A 23629-nucleotide genomic window follows, 5' to 3' on the forward strand; every position below is an offset into this window, starting at 1 on the left:
TCCTATTTGGGCCATCTCCTTACTAAGCAGAGAACCGGTCCTTCGGGAGAAGGGCTTCTTTCTGGTATCCTGTTAGTGAGCAGCTAGAAAAACAGGTGCACTCGTGCGCACACACCCACACAACCATGTGTGCACACAGCTATACACACTCACATGTGCACACACCCACGTGTATACACACACATATGCACAGACACACCCACTTGCGCACACACACAGACATAAGTGTACACACATTCTTGTGTATACAAGCACGCACAAGTGCACACACATCCTTACACCCATGTATACACACAGCTATACACACTCCCACATACACCCACGTGTATACACACACATATGCACAGACATACACACCCACACAGACACAAGTGTACACACATTCTTGTGTATACAAGCACACACAAAAGCACAAGTGCACACACATCCTTACACACCCATGTGTGCACACAAACAGAAACACCCATGTGTATATACACTCACATGCACACATACACCCCAAGTGTATACACACCCCCCCCCCCATTTGTATACACACACATACACACAAGCACACACGCATGCAAACATACACCCATGTATATACCCACACCTATGTACACACATGCAAGTGCACACACCCACACGTGCGCATGCACACACACACAAGACCATATCCAGACATAGTGCCATCCGGGTACCTGGGATAGGTGACCCTCCTTGTCATGTTGCAGAGAACAGTTGTGCAGGACAGACTGTTGTTGGACTGTGATATGTGCCTCCTGTTTTCAAAGTCCAGGTGGGACATATTTTGCTTGCCTACTGTGACAGGACTGCATACGTCCACACACATATTCCCCCCTCCATCCCCCCCACCCCACCCCCCCAACCGAACAGGTATGGCAGACGCATCAGGAGTAAGGCTTCCCCACATACCTACATAACACACACGTTGCTCCACCACATTAAGTAGGTTAGATTTCTCTCTACTTCCATTTCATGTCAAGCAGTTACCTTATGGAAGCGTCTTCCTCTTGAACTCCGAGTAATTAGAGATTACTTAATGTTTCGGAAGTTATTGAAGACTATTTCTTTTACTAAGAAAATGTATCTGCTCTGATTCTTTTTTTTTTTTTTTTACAAAGGTTTGTCGAACATATTGTTGAGTCATATAATCTATTAAGAGTGTTAAGTGAATTTTTGAATGGTTGGTTCAGCCTTTTGTTATTGTTTTTTGAGGGCTGTAAGACTTGTGTAATGTAGTGTAAAAGGAATAAAGGTTTCCCTCACACACACAAAACGAAGTGTAGCGTCTTTGCATTTTCAGTGTGTGGCATTTGTGCTGAAACTGGCAGCCAGTTGCTAAGGGACATCCTGAGATGTGATGTGCAGACCGTCTACTGGGAACTAGCTAAAGACCAGCAAATGTGTAACTCCCACTGGAGGAGTAGCCTAGTGGTTAGTGCAGCAGACCTTGATCCTGGGGAACTGGGTTCGATTCCCACTACAACTTCTTGTGACTCTGGGCAAGTCACTTAACCCTCCATTGCCCCTGGTACAAAATAAGTACCTGAATATACCTAAACCACTTTGAATGTAGTTGCAAAAACCTGAGAAAGGCGATATATCAAGTCCCAGTTCCCTTTCCCCCTTTCCCTTATGACATCACAATATCAGAAGTAAGCCAAGTATCGGGCAATCAAGCCATTGTGACATCACTGATGAGGTTGGCTCTTATTGGTGGAATGAGTGGAGGAGTAGCCTAGTGGTTAGTGCAGCAGACCTTGATCCTGGGGAACTGGGTTCGATTCCCACTACAACTTCTTGTGACTCTGGGCAAGTCACTTAACCCTCCATTGCCCCTGGTGCAAAATAAGTACCTGAATATATATAAACTGCTTTGAATGTAGTTGCAAAAAAAAAAAAAAACCACAGAAAGGCAGTATATCAAGTCAAATTTCCCTTTCCCTATTTGAGATTCTACATGGAATGTTGCTATTCCACTAGCAACATTCCATGCAGAAGCCTGCCCTTGCAGATCAGCAACGCGGCCGCGCAGGCTTCTGTTTCTGTGAGTCTGACATCCTGCACATGCGTGCAGGACGTCAGACTCACAGAAACAGAAGCCTGCGCAGCCGCATTGCTGATCTGTAAGGGCAGGCTTCTACATGGAATGTTGCTAGTGGAGGAGTAGCCTAGTGGTTAGTGCAGTGGACTTTGATCCTGGGAACTGGTTTCAATTCCCACTGCAGCTCCTTGTGACTCTGGGCAAGTCACTTAACCCTCCATTGCCCCTGGTACAAAATAAGTACCTGAATATATGTGAACTGCTTTGAATGTAGGAGCAAAAACCTCAGAAAGGCAGTATATCAAGTCCTATTAACAAGATTCCATTCACAATCTCAAAAGAGTAGCAACATTCCATGTAGAACCCTAAAGAATAGCAAGATTCCAGAATCCCAGCCTATTTGAGATTCTACATGGAATGTTGCTCGTGGAGGAGTAGCCTAGTGGTTAGTGCAGCGGACTCTGATTCTGGGGAACTGGGTTCGATTCCCACTGCAGCTCCTTGTGACTGTGGGCAAGTCACTTAACCCTCCATTGCCCCTGGTGCAAAATAAGTACCTGAATATATATAAACTGCTTTGAATGTAGTTGCAAAAAAAAAAACCCACAGAAAGGCAGTATATCAAGTCAAATTTCCCTTTCCCTATTTGAGATTCTACATGGAATGTTGCTATTCCTCTAGCAACATTCCATGCAGAAGCCTGCCCTTGCAGATCAGCAACGCGGCCGCGCAGGCTTCTGTTTCTGTGAGTCTGACATCCTGCACATGCGTGCAGGACGTCAGACTCACAGAAACAGAAGCCTGCGCGGCCGCATTGCTGATCTGTAAGGGCAGGCTTCTACATGGAATGTTGCTAGTGGAGGAGTAGCCTAGTGGTTAGTGCAGTGGACTTTGATCCTGGGAACTGGTTTCAATTCCCACTGCAGCTCCTTGTGACTCTGGGCAAGTCACTTAACCCTCCATTGCCCCTGGTACAAAATAAGTACCTGAATATATGTGAACTGCTTTGAATGTAGGAGCAAAAACCTCAGAAAGGCAGTATATCAAGTCCTATTAACAAGATTCCATTCACAATCTCAAAAGAGTAGCAACATTCCATGTAGAACCCTAAAGAATAGCAAGATTCCAGAATCCCAGCCTATTTGAGATTCTACATGGAATGTTGCTCGTGGAGGAGTAGCCTAGTGGTTAGTGCAGCAAAATTAGATCCTGGGGAACAGGGTTTGATTCCCACTGCTACTTCTTGTGACTCTGGGCAAGTCACTTAACCCTCCATTGTCCCAGACACAAATAAGTACCTGTATATACTATGCAAACCACTTTGAATGTAGTTGCAAAAACCACAGAAAGGCAATATATCAAGTCACCTCTCCCTAAAGGACCACTAGATGGTGCTAGATTTTAGTCACTCCAAACCTCAGTAGACTTGAGAGGGAATCGTGTTTCTACTAGTGCCTATGAGAGTGTTGTGTGTGTTCCTGGCAGGTGGTTTGGGCTCCAAGCCCTTTATTAGGTATTTTAGCACCCCTGACAGTCAATCATATTTGTTTTCCTTGTCTTCCTCACACTCACCCTCACTACCACTGATCCCTACTGCTCTCTCCCTTTCTTCTTATGTGCGTTTTATCCTCATCCTGTCTCCACCCCCTAGCATCAACCCCACCTTCCTCATTCATCTATCATTTACCAGCCCTTATGTTTCTCTCTATCATTCACTACCCCCTCCCTTCACCATGCTCAATCCTCCCAATGAATCTCCTCCTGCACTTACCCATCTCGTTGACCCCCCCCATCTGTAGGATTCACCCTCTTCTTCACTCCTGGTCATTGCTCCTTCCCACCAGCATTCACCCCACCTGCTCTCTGGGTTGAACTCCTCTTCCATCCCCACGTCATTCATTGCTTCTCTGCTGCTGTGGTTCTCTCCACGTCTTTCACTGCCAGCAGGGTACAGTTAGGACTTCGAAGGAAAGGGAACAGCTGTGGCCCCTAGTTGCAACCATTTCTCCTCCTGCCTACAACAGGATGGGAGAGGGAACTACAGAAAGCACTCAACTCTTGTTGCGTTCCATGAATTCTTTAATAGAGCCGCTGAGCTGCAAGAGGGTCGGTTGGAAACCAGCTTTTATGTTGTTGCTTGCAGGGCCGTCGAGAGGGGAGGCAGAGGGGGCCCAGCGCAGGCAAAGCTTCGATGTAGCAGAAGCTTCTTTCTTCCTGCCTGCTTCTGGGTCTGTCTCTTTCGTGCTGCTGTGTGCCAGGACCCAGATGATTGCATTAACGTAATAACCCAGATCCCAGTACACAGGAGATGATACACCAAGGAAGGAGTCGATACAGGAAGGTAAGGGGCGGTGCCCTGAGTGGGAGTGGGGACAATGCAGTGGCGGTCCAGGTGGAGGGGGGGGGGCGGTCCTGCCCCGGGCCCGGCTGTCTCTCTCTGCGGCCCTGATTGCTCGTGTTTCAGTTAGTTGCCCACTCTCAAGGCGGTTTGCGCTTTGGGTGACTGCAGCTATTACCTAACCTTGAATACCCTGAATAACCAAGTTTTGTTTCATGGCACTTTCCCTCGCCTCCAGCACTGTTATTATTTAATTTAGGGGCCATTTTACTAAAATTTGGTAAAATCTGGGTTTAATGCGTTATAGTGTGAGACTTTACCGTACACTAAGCACAGACTTTAACGCAACACTTTCGTAGGGCTTTATTTTATTGTGTTCATTTGTAGGTCTTGCGCTAATGTTACAATTTCCCGACAGATAACATGGGAACACTTAGCCCCTCCTATTTAATATAACGTAACGTGCTAGCTGGTTAACACTTCCATGCCCATGCTCCATCCATGCCACACCCCCTCTGAGGAAAAAAAAATTTAAAAAATTAAACGCATGGTTTAGCACATGGAAAAAGTGGAATACCGCAAAATGTTTTAACATATTTGTGCAGTACCCTATTTTGTGTGCTTACCATGCTTTAAGGGCTTAATACCCTTTAATAGATGGATATTTGAAGTCTTATTATTGTGCAAATCTTTGATACACATTTAATAGTAATTATCTTTTGTCTTTCAACTTGGGGGAGGGGGTCTTGATATTTTTGTGGTGTCCTAAACCAGGAGAAAACGTGCACATTGGTTCTGGATTTCTGGTGTTCAAGTTTCATCAGACACCTACACTAACCTGGTTTGGGACTGGTCCGCTTGCAGCCCAATGGTTTGACATCAGCACTGGGGCTTTTTTCAGCCTTTGGTTCATCAGAGAGCACCTGGGGTTGTTCCTCACTCTCCGTCTGCTCCTCGGTTGCCGACTCGCTGGCTGACTGCTCGGACAGAGTCAGGGTCATCTCGGCGTGGGACTCGACTGGCCGGCCTTGGGGTTTCTGCGTGTCGGAGGAGGGGGCGGCTGCTTCCGGCGCCGGACCTTCTGTCTTTCCGTCACCACGGCCTACCTCGGAGTCCTTCTGTTTCTGCAGCTGCTCCTTCTGCAAGCTGCGTTGCTTCTTGCGAAATTTGGCACGTCTGTTTTTAAACCAAACCTTGAATTCCAAAAGAAAGATCAAAGAGAAGTTATTTTTTTTAACAATTTACCCTTACAGAATGGCCATCATTTGATTTAAATTCTTATATTACGCTAAAAACATACAGAAAAGCGAATTACAATTTAGGTAACATACAGATTTCTTATTTATGTTTAAGTTTGGTCAAATCTTGAGGGAAGTATACAGAATTTTCCTCTCTTTGGCAATTCTTTTATTTCTGTGTTTCTAAGAATTACCATGCACTCATCCCATGTCTCCATGCATATAGACTGTCACTGAAATGCTTTGATGTTTTCACTCATCCCCTGTCTCCATGCATATAGACTATCATTGAAATGCTTTGATGTTTCGTTCATACATACTGTCATCTACCAACATTTGCTTATTTCCGATCTGACGAAGAAGGGCAACCTTCGAAAGCTAATCAAGAAATGTATTAAGTTATGTCCAATAAAAAAGGTATCATCTTATTTTCTTTTCCATGTTTTATTTTGGTTTGATTTCTATTGATTACCTTTAAAAGTGGACTAACGTATTCCTTAAGAGTTAACAACGTAAGATTTTTGAATTTCCCAAGGTCACTTTTAGTGACTCCTAGGGAAATGTTACGAAGATATATAAAAGAGATATTAGGAGCTCCGGATGAAACTATACCTCCATTCTCCCAGGTGTACTATTTGCCATGTAAACCGATATCAGACCAAATTAATATTGAACAAGATCAGCCACCCTTGGATGTATCAGCTATTTTGGAGTCTTCGGACACAGAAAGAATCTTTCCATCTACATTATTAGCAACAGTGGCATTGACTATAGATAAAGTTTGGATAATGAAGAAATTCTTCAAAAATAAGGATAAGGAATTTTTTGGGACATAAAATAAGTATTTTCCCAGATGTGGCAAGAGAAACCCAAAAAAGGCGTCAACAGTTCTTATCGTTAAAATTAGAAGTGCTTCAGATTGGGGCAACCTTTTTTCTTCATTACCCATGTAAATGTGTGATAAAATACAAGTCAGAAAAATATGGGGTTTTTTTTTAGCCTAGGCTATTAACAGAATTTCTTATAGCCAAAAAATTAGTGAGTTCTGCTTAAAAGTAAGGCATTGATAATTTCAGATTCTTTATTTACTTTAAACTGTTTTCTTAAAGAATCTACTCTGTGTGTGTTAATCTTGGATCCAAAATGAGGACTTAAGAGTGTATCTATTTCCTTTTTATTATACAATTTATGTTTTCCTTGAATTTATATCAAAACTAGTAAAAAAAGGCCCGTTTCTGTAGGCAAGGAAATGGGCCTTAGGCAGGCAATTCCCCCCCCCCCACGCTATGGCCCCCTCGAAACCCACCCCCTCCCGCGAACCTGTCGATCCCCCCCCCCGGAACGCCGAAAACTGCCGCCACCGCCGTTGTGCTACCTTCCCTTCCCGTAGGTTCTTCAATCATCTTCTTAGAAAGTTTAACTCCGTGCGTCTGACGTCAGACGCACGGAGTTAAACTTTCTAAGAAGATGATTGAACAACCTACGGGAAGGTAGCACAACAACAGTGGCGGCAGTTTTCGGCGTTCCGGCGGGGGGGGGGAAATCGACAGGTTCGCGGGAGGGGGTGGGTTTCGAGGGGGCCATAGCGCGGGGGGAGGGTGACAGCTGATTCCGAGGCATTAGGAGGAGTAGGGAAACACACGTAGCTCCTCCCCTTGCCTTGGAATCAGCTGTGTTGACGTCAGTGATGTCCGTGCGTGTCTGCCTCGCAGACCACTTGCAGCCAGGGAGCCACGGTCCCAAGCATGGAACGTTGGAGGTGAGAATTATTATATAGGATAGTATACCTTTCTGTACAAGTGTTTACTTGATTGGTAATTGAAATTGCAATAAAAACAAAATTTAAAAAAAAAAAAAAAGTGGACTAACACAGCTACCACACCTCTCTACTAAAGAATTACCAGAAAACTACTACAGGGAATAAATTTTGTGGGCACAGTGAAATGAAGAGTTGCCAGCATCTACTTAGGATAAGGAAATGTGATTTCCCATCAGCTAAGCAAGAAACATAAAACAGCTTCTGGGGACAGATGCATTAACCCAGTGGTTCCCAAACCTGGTCCTGGAGGCACCCCGGCCAGACAGGGTTTCAGGATATCCACAATGAATATGCACGAGAGAGATTTGCACGCACTGCCTCCACTGCACGCAAATCTCTCTCATGAATATTCATTGTGGATATCCTGAAACCCTGACTGGCCGGGGAGCCTCCAGGCCCAGGTTTGGGAACCACTACATTGGGCAAATAATAAGGAAGAAATCGTGCTGCATCCTACCTTAATACGACCGACAAGGACCAGACACCCCCCCCCCCCCCATAAAAAATACTTTGAGAGATGTATTCCACACCTTAGTCCAATCCATGGTCTTAGCTCGTGCAGACTACTTCAAACAGTATTTATGCAGGATGCAAGGAGTAACTACTAAAGAAACTGCAAACAGCACAAAATACACCAACTAGACTAATATTTGGAACAAAATGATTGGAAAGTGCAAAACCACTACTCCGAAAACTTCGCTGGCTACCCATCAGAGCACGTATATCTTTTAAGATCTGCACCCTGACCTACAGAATACGTTTTGGCCTTGCACCTGAATACATCACTAACCCAACAGACCTGCCTATACACAACACAATAAAAGGCGCAAGAACCCATTTGACCCCTACATTTCCCAAAATGTCAAGTCCTAAAATACAAATCTGCATACTCAACCAACTTCACATTGGTCTGTCCCAAGACATGGAATACACTACCGAAACTCCTGAAACAGACGACCGACGACCTAACTTTACGAAAACATGTGAAAGCCCACTTTTTCAGCAAATCGCTATTTAATGTCTCCGGACAATAATAAAAACACACCACAAAATACCACAAAGTGCAAACTACGATCAGAAACCGGATAAGGACACACGGACACTTCCAACAACAATGTAATATGTCATATATTTAGGTGATGTAAAATGTAAGCCACATTGAACCAACACTTTTGGTTGGAATATGTGGGGAAAAATAACCTGGGAAGAGCATTGCTCAGGAACCATACCTTATAATATAAGATTAGTGAAAATTGGTTATTTATGGGAATTTAGATACGAGCACTATCATGTGATTGATTCCCATAATTTTCTCTGTTTTGTTTTAAGTTTATATTTGCCATTTGTGGATTCTGTTACTAACCTGCCACTGAAATCTGTGTGTATCAGTATCTATAGATATATAACTTGGTATATTGAATGCAGAGTTGGGGTTGAAGAACTGGATTTGCCAGTTTTATGGTAAGATTTTATGCCACTCAGTGGACACCCCTAGATGCATTTAGGAGAGGTGGTTGAACGATGCTAACAAGTAATTTTAGTTCGACTTGCTATACTGAGTCAGACTAAAGTTCTACCAAGCCCCAATATCCTGTTTCTAACAGTGGCCAATGCAAGTCAGTTTCCCAAAAAGTGGATACATTTCTGTACTGCCCCCAGGGACAGGCAGTGGCTTTCCCCAAGTCTATCTGGTTAGTAATGGTTTGTTAACTCTGCCTCCAGGAACATGTCCAAACCCTTTCTAAACTCGGCTGTTAAGTGTTTTTACCACATCTGGCAATGAGTTCCCGAACTTAATTATGTAATGAGTGAAAAAAATGGTCTTGCCAGATTTGTTTAAAATGTGCTACTTTGGAACTTCTTAGCGCGTCCCTTAGTCTTTGTATTTTTTGAAAGAGTAAAAACTGATTCTCTTCAGGTTTTGATAGACATCATTATCTGCCCTCAGCTGTCTCTTCGCCAAGCTGAAGAGCCCTAATCTCGTTACCTTTCCTCATCGGGGAGTTGTTTTGTTCCCTTAACCATTTTTGCTGCCTTTCTCTGTGACTTCTCTAATTCCTCTATCTTTGTTGAGACTGATTGTCAGAATTGTAAACGGTTCCCAAGGGAGCTGTTGCAGAAAGCTGTGTGTTAGGGATCTGTGTTAATATCGTAAGTATTGCCATACAGGGAAAGACGAAAGGTCCATCAAGCCCAGCATCCCGCCTGCAACAGTGGCCAATCCAGGTCACAGATACCCGGCAAGATCCCCAAAATGCACAAAACATTTTATACTGCATATCCTAGAAATAGCGAATTTTTCCCAAGTCCATTTAATAATGGTCTATGGACTTTTCCTTTAGGAAGCTGTCCAAACCTTTTTAAACTCCGCTAAGCTAATCACCTTTACCACTTTCTCTGGCAACGAATTCCAGAGTTTAATTACACGTTGAGTGAAGAAACTTTTCTCCGATTCATTTTTAATTTACTACATTGTAGCTTCATCGCATGCCCCCTTAGTCCTAGTATTTTTGGAAAGCGTGAACAGATGCTTCACATCTACCCGTTCAACTCCACTCATTATTTTATAGACCTCTATCATATCTCCCCTCAGCCGCCTTTTTTCCAAGCTGAAGAGCCCTAGCCACTTTAGCCTTTCCTCATAGGGAAGTCGTCCCATCCCCTTTATCATCATTTTCGTCGCCCTTCTCTGCACCTTTTCTAATTCCACTATATCTTTTGAGATGCGGCAACCAGCACAGGGTTTCCTAACGCATTACCCAAAAGAAAAAAAAAATTGTTCCCAATGAAGTAACCTAATTGACTGGGCCTTTTACAAAAGGCGCGGTAGTGTTTATAGCATGCCCATATATTCCTAGCGTTTAGCATGCGCTAAAAACGCTACCACACCTTTGTAAAAAGACCTCCTGAATGCAAATTATTTGTTCGCCAAAGACAATACAGGAGGGGAGAGAAGGCATGGAAGGGGAAGGGGCGTGTCAAGATGGCGGTGTGAAGGCGTTTGGTGAGTGAATGCTGGGCTTCTGCTGGATTTTTAAAACCAATGCCTGAATTAAGATGCCTCATACCAAAAGAAAAGGAACGCTGAGGTTTGTTCCCCCGCCTACCCCGACCTCCTCTACAGTCTTACAAAGCCTAGATCACTTCCTCGCCGGAGTCTCTTCAAAGGACGGGGCGGTAGGGCCCGCTGCGGAGATATCCAGAGGAGCGGGCAAGTGTTGGATCTTGGGGCCACATTCTTCCTTGCTTATCCATGTAAATGCTCCATAAGATTAGGAGAAACTAAGTATATATTTTATACACCAGAACAATTAAACATTTTTCTAGATTTGAAAAAAAGACTAAAATATTGTTGGACAAGTAAGTGGAGGAGTGGCCTAGTGGTTAGGGTGGTGGACTTTGGGCCTGAGGAACTGAGTTCGATTCCCACTTCAGGCATAGGCAGCTCCTTGTGACTCTGGGCAAGTCACTTAACCCTCCATTGCCCCATGTAAGCCGCATTGAGCCTGCCACGAGTGGGAAAGCGCAGGGTACAAATGTAACAAAAATAAAATAGATACTATTGGAGATTCTACATGGAATGTTTCTACTGTTGGAGATTCTACATGGAATGTTGCTACTATTGGAGATTCTACATGGAATGTTGCTATTCCACTAGCAACATTCCATGTAGAAGGCTGCGCAGGCTTCTGTTTCTGTGAGTCTGACGTCCTGCACATACGTGCAGGACGTCAGACTCACAGAAGCAGAAGCCTGCGCGGCCACATTGGTGATCTGCAAGGGCCGACTTCTACTAGTGGAATGGCAACATTCCATGTAGAATCTGAAATAGTAGCAACAGTGGAGGAGTGGCCTAGTGGTTAGGGTGGTGGACTTTGGTCCTGGGGAACTGAGGAACTGAGTTTGATTCCCACTTCAGGCACAGGCAGCTCCTTGTGACTCTGGGCAAGTCACTTAACCCTCCATTGCCCCATGTAAGCCGCATTGAGCCTGCCATGAGTGGGAAAGCGCAGGGTACAAATGTAACAAAAATAAAATAGATACTATTGGAGGCTCTACATGGAATGTTTCTACTGTTGGAGATTCTACATGGAATGTTGCTATTCCACTAGCAACATTCCATGAAGAAGCCTGCGCGGCCACATTGGTGATCTGCAAGGGTCGACTTCTACTTCTACATGGAATGTTGCTAGTGGAATAGCAACATTCCATGTAGAATCTCAAATAGTAGCAACAGTGGAGGAGTGGCCTAGTGGTTAGGGTGGTGGACTTTGGGCCTGAGGAACTGAGTTCGATTCCCACTTCAGGCATAGGCAGCTCCTTGTGACTCTGGGCAAGTCACTTAACCCTCCATTGCCCCATGTAAGCCGCATTGAGCCTGCCACGAGTGGGAAAGCGCAGGGTACAAATGTAACAAAAATAAAATAGATACTATTGGAGATTCTACATGGAATGTTTCTACTGTTGGAGATTCAACATGGAATGTTGCTACTATTGGAGATTCTACATGGAATGTTGCTATTCCACTAGCAACATTCCATGTAGAAGGCTGCGCAGGCTTCTGTTTCTGTGAGTCTCACAGAAGCAGAAGCCTGCGCGGCCACATTGGTGATCTGCAAGGGCCGACTTCTACTAGTGGAATAGCAACATTCCATGTAGAATCTGAAATAGTAGCAACAGTGGAGGAGTGGCCTAGTGGTTAGGGTGGTGGACTTTGGTCCTGGGGAACTGAGGAACTGAGTTTGATTCCCACTTCAGGCACAGGCAGCTCCTTGTGACTCTGGGCAAGTCACTTAACCCTCCATTGCCCCATGTAAGCCGCATTGAGCCTGCCATGAGTGGGAAAGCGCAGGGTACAAATGTAACAAAAATAAAATAGATACTATTGGAGATTCTACATGGAATGTTGCTACTATTGGAGATTCTGTTGCTACTATTGGAGATTCTACATGGAATGTTGCTACTATTGGAGATTCTACATGGAATGTTGCTATTCCACTAGCAACATTCCATGTAGAAGCCTGCGCGGCTACATTGGTGATCTGCAAGGGTCGACTTCTACTTCTACATGGAATGTTGCTAGTGGAATAGCAACATTCCATGTAGAATCTCAAATAGTAGCAACAGTGGAGGAGTGGCCTAGTGGTTAGGGTGGTGGAACTGAGGAACTGAGTTTGATTCCCACTTCAGGCACAGGCAGCTCCTTGTGACTCTTGGTAAGTCACTTAACCCTCCATTGCCCCATGTAAGCCGCATTGAGCCTGCCACGAATGGGAAAGCGCAGGGTACAAATGTAACAAAAATAAAATAATAAGCAGAGTCTCCACACAGTCTTAATTTATGTTATAATTTCCTAAGATACTCCTATATTTCTTTTTCACGTCCCCCTAAAAGTGACCTAAGAAAGCTGAAGTATATATATATATATATATATATATTATATATATATATTTCATATTTTGTCATTTTTCTTATTAATATTTTCTAAGGCTGTGTTTCTGTTAACAAGTGAATGACTTGTAAAGAGATGTAAAAACTATTATAAATGAATAAAGACAATACAGGAGAACACACTGGACGTGTGAGCACATGGATGTATACTAGCGCAGGGGTGGGTAGCCACGGTCCTTGAGGGCCACGACCCAGTCGGGCTTTCAAGATCTCTGCAATGAATATGTATGAGATCTATTTACATACAATGGAAGCAGAACGTGCAAATCAATCTCATGCATATTTGTTGTGGGAATCTTGAAAACCCGACTGGGTTGGGGTCCTCAAGGACCCTGGTTGCCCCACAACTGTGCTAGTGGCAGGCTATACTGGAACCAGAGTTACATGCACCTACATCTATACTAGGGCTGCATTTTGATTCAAATTTGTAAATGAGATTAATCACACAACCCTTTAGTGTCCAATGTTCCCATCAATCTGTTCCCATATGGCTTATTACGGGAACATCGGACACTAAAGGGTTAAAGGTATTTTATTTACTTATTTATTTCCCCACTGCACCTCCTTGTGACTCTGGACAAGTCACTTATCCTCCATTGCCCCTGGTACAAAACAAGTACTTGTATATAATATGTAAATCATGTTGACTGTAACCTTAGAAAGGCAGTATAGCAAATCCTATCACCGTCCCCTTCAGGACTGATTATCTCCTCCCTCTAAAGCTTTCACTGTGGCCTGTCCCACCCCCTCTGACATCACTTCCTCTTTGTGCATAATAGGCAGTGTTGCCAGGTGGGCGGTTTTCCCGCCCAATTGGGCGGTTTTCCGCAACCCACCGCGGGAAAGTTTTGACCGCAGCGGGTTGTGTTTTTTTGGGCTTGTTTTGGGGTTTTTCCGCAGTTTTTTTAGCGGTTTTTTTGGGCCACGGGGGCAGGGCTAGTGACGTTTTAGGCGGGGTTAGTGACGTCCTGGGCGGGGCCGATGACGGCGGGGGCGGGGTTGATGATGGCAGGGGCGGGGGTGTCAGGGGTGGGGAAAAGATTTTGCACCTGGCAACCCTGATAATGGGATGGGTCAGAGAGGAAGCTTCTAACCAGGCCACAGACAGTGTATGTATAATGCTGCCACTGCTGGGGACCAACAAAAGACCACCTTTAAGATAGACCAGTGTGCGTATGGGGGGGGGGGGGGGGGGAGTGATGCTGAATCACAGTGTGGGGGGGGGGGAGATGCTGGATTGTGCCAAGGATAGGGGTTGGGAGTGGAAGACAGCAGAAGAGATGGTTGGAAGAGACAGGAGATGCTGTAACGTGATTAATTTTTAAAATCACAATTAATTTTTTTTAACATTGAGATTAATAATTCATCAATCACAGAGTTAACTATGATTTACTTGCTGCCCTCTCTACAGGTTTACTGGAATGCTATTTTGCAATACTGGCATTCCAGCACATACACGCACGCATGTTAAAAGTGTTAAAACTGATATTTGCACAAATTGTTTATTGTCAACATTCCAGCATTTCTTTGTTCCACTGAACCTCTCCCTTCACCTCCTCCTCTTTAAGGAAGCCAGAAAACCTTGTGGGTCCTGTGTGCTTCCTAATAAACGGAAGGCAAGCAAGCATAAAATCCTCACTAGCACTGACTGCAGATGTATGATCTAACCTTTTACTCCTCCTGGGGTATTGCGTTAAAACCTCAGGGGGCTGATACAGGTATCTTCACATGTGGTTACTGCGAGCTTAACACTCTTATCTTAGGAATGCAGTGTGGAAACCCTGGCTGCAGATTGTATGCAAAGGCAGTGGATGTGTTATACTGTGGCATGCAAAAAAAAAAAAAAAAAAAAGAATTTGATGTATGGCCACAGCAGGAAAGTCTTCATAAGATCTGGGACATTGTAGAAGGGTTTATTGAGGGGAATAGGTGTAACGTGGCCACACTGCCCTGAATAACTGTCATAGGCCCCTCTAGTGGTCTAGTGGCTCTTCTTCTCCCTGACGACCCTCCCCTCCCCCCTACATTTCCATGGTAGTCTAGTAGCCCCTTCCCTTCCCTACCCACACTTCAAACATTTTCCTTGATAGTCTAGTTGTCCTCCTTCCCTTCCCTCTGTTAAAAGGAAGGAAATAATCCCTGGTGTCTAGTAACACCCCCTCACCTTGTGACTCCATGCCAGGCCCGCAACTCCTATACCTTAATTGAGGCAGGAGCGATGCACACACCATCTTAAAAAACGGAAGCGCCCTCCCTTGTGCATTGCATCCTGGGGATGCACTGGGTGGGGATAGTCTACCATATAGGGGAATTTCTCCCTTATATGATAGACTGGCCCTGCCCCAGAGCATCCCAATGTACAGTGCGCAGGGCAGAGAACCACCACTTTGAAGATTATGGCGCCCGAGGCAGGAACAAGGGGATATTGCTTCTGCCTCATTTAAGGTCTGGGGGCCTTGCAAGGAGTTGGAATGGGTGCCACTAGACACCAGGAGATTTTTCAAGATGTTGGGTTGGGGGGGTAAGGATGGGTGCATCTACACACCAGAGACTTTTGTGGAAGAAAGAAGGGGGGCACTAGATTACAGGGGGAAGCATTTTTTTTTTTTTTTAAATACTGGGCAGTAGACCTACTAGGCAATGTTTAGGAAGTAAATGGAGGGATGGAGAGGAGGCCAGTAGACCTACCAGGGCAAGTTTTTTTTTAAATATTAGGGGAGGGGAGATTGGGTCAGGCAGAAAGCGGGGGAGAATGGAACCGATGACCACTGGCAATTAAAAAAAAAAAAAAAAAAAAAAAGTCACCCTTCTTGTCAATGCTAGAGCCAGTCGCAGCTCAGGCACTAACAGGAAGGGTGACATTAAACGAACCATTTTGCAATGAGCTGCAGATGACCGCTACGATTTTAAATGCAATGCTAATTTGCATGCTGGTTCCTTATAAAATGTTTTCCAGCGCTAGTTTTGGGGTAGAGCCAGCACTGCATTGGCACCTCAGCGTTAGAAAATCCTGCTCGCTTCTCTGCATCTGTGCTGAATACCTAATATCATCATTACCCTGGGCATTTAAACGTGTTGTGCGCTGTTGTCTATCCAATGCTTTGCTTTTACATTGTGCACCAAAGCCGAGATAAAATACATGGAAAACACAGTGCACTTTATCGCATTGGCTCCACGGTGTGGTTTGCACTTTGAAGCACCACAGTGATAATGTTAATATTCTTTGTTTTAGTCTCTATTCTTTTCCTAATAATTCTAAACATTCTCTAGGCTTTTTTGGCCACCACTGCCCACAAATTAAATTTAGTAGTTATATTCCACACTATTTATTTATTTAAAATATTTATAAACCACACTATCCTGAGATCGCGAGATCTATCCATAACCATCTTAACATCAGGAAACTACTGAAAACCAACTCGTTTGAGAAGCTCTACCCCCCTGATCCAAATTAACTTCTCACTTCATGCCAGTGGCGTAGCTACAGGTGGGCCACAGCCCACCCAATTTGAACTCAGGCCCACCCAAAATTGTGGCACTCTTGCTGTGGCTGGTGGGAATCCTTCTCCTCAGGCTCTTCCAAATGGCATCTGGCACCACACACCGGCCCCTCTGTGCATGCTCAGTTGTCACCCATGCGGAATCACTGAGCACGTACGGACTACTGTCAGCAGCGTCCGCTCAAGTTAAGTGCTGCCGGCTGCTGTTTGGAAGGAGGAGGAAATCTTCAGCTGGTGCAGTTTAGGAATTCCCACCAGCTCAGGTATTTAATATTTTGTGTTTGAGGGTAGGGAGAGAGGCAGAATGCAGAGCATAGGAGGGCCAGGAGGGGCTCAATTCCATGCCCATCCATTTTGGGCTCAGGCCCACCCAAAATTGGCTGTCTGGCTACGCCCCTGCTTCATGCAACACAACAAAATATGAACCGTACTAGATTTTCATAACTTATTTCCTTGTTGTTTATACTGATGCTTATTACGTGCTTTCTAATGTACTATGCATTTGTATTATTGAACCGGAGTCTTCCTCTATGGTATTGTGTAAGCCACATTGAGCCTGCAACTAAGTGGGATAATGTGGGATATAAATGTGTTAAATAAAGAAATAAGAGGAAAGGGGGAGTAGGAGGAGTAGGCTCTTGAACAACACTAGTAGGCGACGTAGATTAGGAACAATCTCTTTATTTAAATATACACTCGACTCTAGCGCCGAAACACGGCTGTGTTCAGACGCCTTCTTCAGGAGTCTATGAAATAAAACCAAACAATGGTAATATAACAAACATGCAGAACAAAAGTAAAATAAATGTAGAACGTTAAATGTGTGATAAACAAATTCCATGTAGAATTAAAAAATTAATAAACATTTTTTATAAAAAAAAATTTTTGTAAAACTTTTAAAAAAAAAAATTAGTATTGCAGAAATGCTATAATATATATACACATATATATACATACACATAAAATCCATACATGTAAAAATACATATACTAAAACATACATGCATATATAGTTTTCAAATATATAATACTTAAATTATTAAAAAATATTAGATTATATATAACATACGATAAAGGTGTTGTATATTACCAAAGAAGGATGACATCAAAATTTTGATGTTTTTTCTACTAATTTTTAGATGTTGATTGGTAATATACAACACCTTTATCGTAGGTTATATATAATCTAATATTTTTTTATAATTTAAGTATTTATTATATATTTGAAAACTATATATGCATGTATGTTTTAGTATATGTATTTTTACATGTATGGATTTTATATATATATATATATATATATATATATATATATATGTGTGTGTGTATGTATATATATGTATATGTGTATATATATTATAGCATTTCTGCAATACTAATAATTTTTTTACAAAAAATTTTTACAAAAAAAATTTTTTTTTTAATGTTTTTATTTTTTAATTCTACATGGAATTTATGTTTATCACACATTTAATGTTCTACATTTATTTTACTTTTGTTCTGCATGTTTGTTATATTACCATTGTTTGGTTTTATTTCATAGACTCCTGAAGAAGGCGTCTGTAGCGCCGCAACACGGCTGTGTTGAGTCGCGTGTATATTTAAATAAAGAGATTGTTCCTAATCTACGTCGCCTACTAGTGTTGTTCAAGAGCCTACTCCTCCTACTCCCCCTTTCCTCAGATTCTACTTTTCGTAGGAATTTGTGTACCTCCACCCTTGTGGTGGTTTGGCTTGCAAATAAAGAAATAAATCATACAATCCTAGGCAGCATACAAAGCAAACATACATCCCCACTAGGAAAAGGAGATGAATTACAGTGTAAAAATATTTAAATACCACTCTGCACAATTAAAGGATAAATAGTAAAGGGCAAAGGGTCATGGAACCGATATACCACCTTTCTGTGGTACAGCCAAGGCATTTGCAGGGTACTTTCTCTGTGCCAATATCTATTCAGATTGACCCGTGCGGTAAAAACGGTCGTAGCACACAGGGATGACCCATGTAAGTACACACTAAGGCCATTTTTAAACTACATTTTGGTGAAAGAGCCCCTTAGTTATTAAACTATGCAAATATCTAGGTTCAACCTTATGGAGAATTCTACGAACAAATATACGACAACCAATGCAACGTTATTAAAAATGGGATAGCACAATCCTGTCTCTTACCTCTATAAATCATTTTAACTGCTGTGTTCTGTAACAATTGAAGTCTTCCCCGTAACCATTTTGGCAGTCCTAAATAAAGTAGTTTATAATAATCCAGTTGTCTTTAAACCGTTGCCTGAAACCTTCCTCTTTCAAGTAGAACCAAAACTGTCTTATTAGGGCGCTAAAAATAGAAGATACTTGGGCCTCAAATGATAACGCTTAATCAGTTAGGACGCCTAAGCTTTTCACATGACACTGCAGTTATAGACTATTTCCTCCAATGTCAATTGGAAAGAAACCTAAATCATTGCCGACCTACAATATAGCTCTTTTTTTCCAGATTCAGTTTGAAAATACGGTTTCAGAAAAGCGACTAATTTTAAAATGGTTCATCTGAAGAGAATCAGAGATAGGCACAGGTAGCTGAAAATCAATCTGTGTATAAAAAATGGACTATATCCTAAATCACTTACGTATACACTGAACGACAAGGGGAAGCCCTGAGAAACCCAACTTACGTGCATCTAATTCAATGACGTCTTCCTATTCAAAAAGACATGACCATTCTTAAAGCTAAAAAAGCCACTAGCCAAATCAAAACCTTAAGCTTTCCAGTCTGACAAGCAAAACAGTATGGTTCTCCGAACAGAAGGTGGCCAACAGATCCACCTGCAACACCAACCTCTTCCAACCTTTATCAAGTCAGCCATAGTCTCAATTGTTTCAGTGTATCCACCAATGCTGTCTTAGTGTTTTATTTAGATAAAGCCAATGATTTACACCCTCACCAAACACGTTTTAGGAAAATTCGTAGTGCTGAAACTGCTTTACTGGGTCTTATCACTACCATACTTCATCATTTGATCAGGACAAGACAGTTATTATTCTATCCCTGGATCTGTCTTCTACTTTTGATTCTGATTTATTGGTCATTCGTGGTATCATTTAATAAGACTCCAAGTAGATCTGGTTTTCACTTTATCTTTCACAACTAGGGATCCTCTGTGTGATTTCTTGAAATCTGTTACTGTTTATATTCTTCTCACCCCTCCAGAAGCCTATTGCATGGATACATCAGACTTTCTTGTCCCAACTCCATCACCTCTTCTTCTAGAACATCCTATCTGTTGAACTTTTTTTTTATATCTGATTTATACCCATGAGCTGTCTGAATATCTCCTCTAGGCTGTACATATTTAGGTCCTTATATCCCATCTCCTTAAGATTTTGGTACAGACCATTTTGGTAGCCCTTATCTAGACTCATCAAAATTGCACATCATACCCTAGGTGAGGTCTCACCAATGACCTGCACAGTAGGAAAAGGGAAGATTTGATACCTGGACTCTGGCTTCAGGCAGGTTGGTGCACATGGCCAGCCTCTCCCTCATCACCACATCTGGATAGTGAGTCTTCTGGAAAGTTTTCTCCAATGCTTCCAGCTGCTGGGCAGTAAAGGCTGTCCGGCTCCGCCGCTGTTTACGATGCTGGGATCCATAACGGGCTTCCAAGATGATGTCTTGAAATGTAGAGCCGTTGGAAGACAAGTAAAGTGGCCAATTTAATTATTGGAAATGGTACCTTAGAACACAGGCAACCAAAACATGTAGACAAGGGGGAGAATATAAGGGCTTCATCTCACAGACAAGATGGTTTAGTGGCAAGAGACGTGCACATACAACAGAGATGATATTTAGATAAGATAACTGAATAACTTATTTTTGACCACATATTCAAAGACTTAACTGATTATATTTAATAAACTAGATAGCACTAGATAATCGGCACTGTCCAATTCAAAGAGACCTGTGCTCCCAGCACCCTCCAGACCTTATCTTTTGACTGGGCAACAAGTTGTCCAGATAAAAGATAACTGGTGGCTGGTGTGGAAATTTCTCAAAGTGAAGATTTATTTGATTAACTCCTGCAATCACTTGAGGGGTTAGACGGTTACCTAAAGGACAAGTCCATAAACCACTACTAAATGGACTTGGGAAAAATCCACAATTCCAGGAATAACACGTATAGAATGTTTGGGAAGCTCGCCAGGTGCCCTTGGCCTGGATTGGCTGCTATCGAGGACAGGTTGCTGGGCTCGATGGACCCTTGGTCTTTTCCCAGTGTGGCATTACTTATGTACTTATGAATGCCAGCCCCAATGCATACAGTTCTTACTTAGGCACGTACCTCCCATACAGGAATTTTCCTGCTTATGGATAATTTTGCAGGAAATTTAGGGGTCCTTTTACAAAGGCACACTGAAAAATGGCTTGCAGTAGTGTAGGCACGGACTTTGGGCACACGCCCATCCATTTTTTTAGCGCACCTGTAAAGAAGGCATTTTTTAAAACTTTTGCCGAAAATGGATATGTGGCAAAATGAAAATTGCCGTGCGTCCATTTTGGGTCTGAGACCTTACCGCCAGTCACTGACCTAGCGGTAAAGTCTCACGCGGTACCCAGGCAGTAATGACCTATGCGCGTCCGATATGCGCAGCTGAAAATAAAAATTATTTTTCAGACACGCATCTCGGACATGTACCAAAAATGAAATTACCGCAAGAGCCATGTGGTAGCCGGGTGGTGACTCCATTTTGGTGTGCATTCGGCGCTAGTAGACGCTTACGTGTGGCTTAGTAAAAGGACCCCTTAGTCTATGTTCTCTCTTAGAAATTTAAGCTCCTCTTGTAACTGGGGGAACAACCCATCTCCAGCCAAACATCCCTGATGCCCTGAAGCCACTGCTCAAGGGGACAATGACTGCCATTGAGGACTCATTTGTCACATTCTGTGGCTCACATCTTGCAGCCTGGAAACCACTCAACAGCGCTTCATAGCTTGAGATTTTTAAAGCATAGCAGAATAAAGGGGGACATTATCAACGTGAGCTACCGTTAAGATGGGTCATTTTACCACAAGTTCTGCTATTTTAGCACTGGTCCCATTTTATCCAATCAGACCCTTTGGTAAAGTAGCACAGTTTGTCATAAAATAAGCTTGCACTATCCCCCTAATCCTATAAAAGTTGCTAAAAGTTGCATGCGCAATTTAATTGAATGAGCTAATTAGCACTAATTGGCTTAACCAATTATTGGCACTAATTAAACAATTGGAATTTTCATGTCTAAATTTTAAATGCAAGTTCAAAAAGGGGGTGTGGAAATGGGAGGGTCATGAGCGGAACGGGAGCATTTTTTAAAAACATTTACACACGTTGTTATAGAATGAGGGAGGATACGCGTCTAATGTAGGCGCATACATTTCCAGCAAAATTCAGTTGGTGCAAACAGTTGCGCCTAAAGTTAGGCGCGACTCCAGGCCTAAACGCATTCTATAAACTGTGTCTAACTAAGCGCAGTTGATAGAATGGCACCAAAAGAGAGCTACATTTTTTTCAGCACCATATATAGAATTGACCCCTATATGATTGAAAGTAAGATAATATTTCAATGTTTATCTAAGGGGAATGGGCTGACTTTAGAAAGAGAAATTGAGTGTTTCTGATTCAAATACCAAGGCTGTCTTGACATGGTCAATTGAGGACTCTTGGAAAATGTGACGCAGAACAGCAGATAAAGCTGTGGGAAGCAAGATACTGGGGGGAAAAAGGCCCAATGAGAAAAGCTGATGCCAGCATTCATAAAATTAAGCTAGAAATGCAGTCATTTTGTTTCTTTCAGCTTTGTAACAAATATCATAGCCCCCAGAGCAAGCACTGAACCAAATATTGCCTTTGGGTAAGTCCCAGAACCACATCCATTGACTCAGCTAATTGACGTAACAAAATCAATGATTCTTCTTCCAACTATTTTCTCCCACCCGGCTTCCCCCTCTCAAATTCTCTCTGCTTCATTTGAGTCAGATGCTTCTGTTCTTCCACTAACACTGCCAATAGCGTACACTCTTCGACCAGTGAACTGGGGTGAGCCAAAAGCCGTCACTCTCACTCCAAAGGTCCCTACTGTAGCCACCTCTGGCTCTGCAGAATGTTGTGTTGCTATTGATTAATCTGACGCACCCTCTTCACTCAATTTCTCTTACTGTTTCTCAGCCTTCACTCTGGCCGTTACTCACATTCTTCCTGTTTTTTTTTTTGTTTTGTTACATTTGTACCCCACGCTTTCCCACTCATGGCAGGCTCAATGCGGCAGGCAATGGAGGGTTAAGTGACTTGCCCAGAGTCACAAGGAACTGCCTGTGCCAGGAATCGAACTCAGTTCCTCAGTTCCCCAGGACCAAAGTCCACCACCCTAACCACTAGGCCACTCCTCCACAACCACCCTAACCACTAGGCCACTCCTCCACTGTTGCTACTATTTGAGATTCTACATGGAATGTTGCTATTCCACTACTATTGGAGATTCTACATGGAATGTTGCTATTCCACTAGCAACATTCCATGTAGAAGTCGGCCCTTGCAGATCACCAATGTGGCTGCGCAGGCTTCTGCGAGTCTGACGTCCTGCACGCATGTGCAGGACATCAGACTCACAGAAACAGAAGACTGCGCAACCTTCTACATGGAATGTTGCTAGTGGAATAGCAACATTCCATGTAGAATCTCCAATAGTAGCAACATTCCATGTAGAATCTCCAATAGTATCTATTTTATTTTTGTTACATTTGTACCCTGCGCTTTCCCACTCATGGCAGGCTCAATGTGGCTTACATGGGGCAATGGAGGGTTAAGTGACTTGCCCAGAGTCACAAGGAGCTGCCTGTGCCTGAAGTGGGAATCGTCAGTTCCTCAGTTCCCCAGGACCAAAGTCCACCACCCTAACCACTAGGCCACTCCTCCACTGTTGCTACTATTTGAGATTCTAAATGCTACTATTTGAGATTCTAAATGGAATGTTGCTATTCCACTAGCAACATTTCATGTAGAAGTCAGCCCTTGCAGATCAGCAATGTGGCCGCGCAGGCTTCTACATGGAATGTTGCTAGTGGAATAGCAACATTCCATGTAGAATCTCCAATAGTAGCAACATTCCAAGTAGAATCTCCACTAGTAGCAACATTCCATGTAGAATCTCCAGTAGTATCTATTTTATTTTTGTTACATTTGTACCCTGCGCTTTCCCAC

The 23629-nt window shown here is 43.1% G+C and overlaps 1 protein-coding gene across 1 annotated transcript in view; it reads right to left on the reverse strand.

Annotated features, from left to right (window-relative positions):
* The window catches only part of DMBX1 (diencephalon/mesencephalon homeobox 1), a 92623-nt gene that overhangs the window by 12861 nt on the left and 56133 nt on the right, over window positions 1–23629 (reverse strand). The window contains exons 3-4 of the mRNA XM_030206315.1: window positions 19888–20066; window positions 5224–5578 (exon numbers count right to left, since the gene is read on the reverse strand). Coding sequence (XP_030062175.1) covers window positions 5224–5578; window positions 19888–20066 — 534 coding nt within the window. The remainder of the gene's footprint in view (window positions 1–5223; window positions 5579–19887; window positions 20067–23629) is intronic.

This window comes from Microcaecilia unicolor, chromosome 6 (assembly GCF_901765095.1).
Source record: "Microcaecilia unicolor chromosome 6, aMicUni1.1, whole genome shotgun sequence".
Taxonomy (NCBI): Eukaryota; Metazoa; Chordata; class Amphibia; order Gymnophiona; family Siphonopidae; genus Microcaecilia; species Microcaecilia unicolor.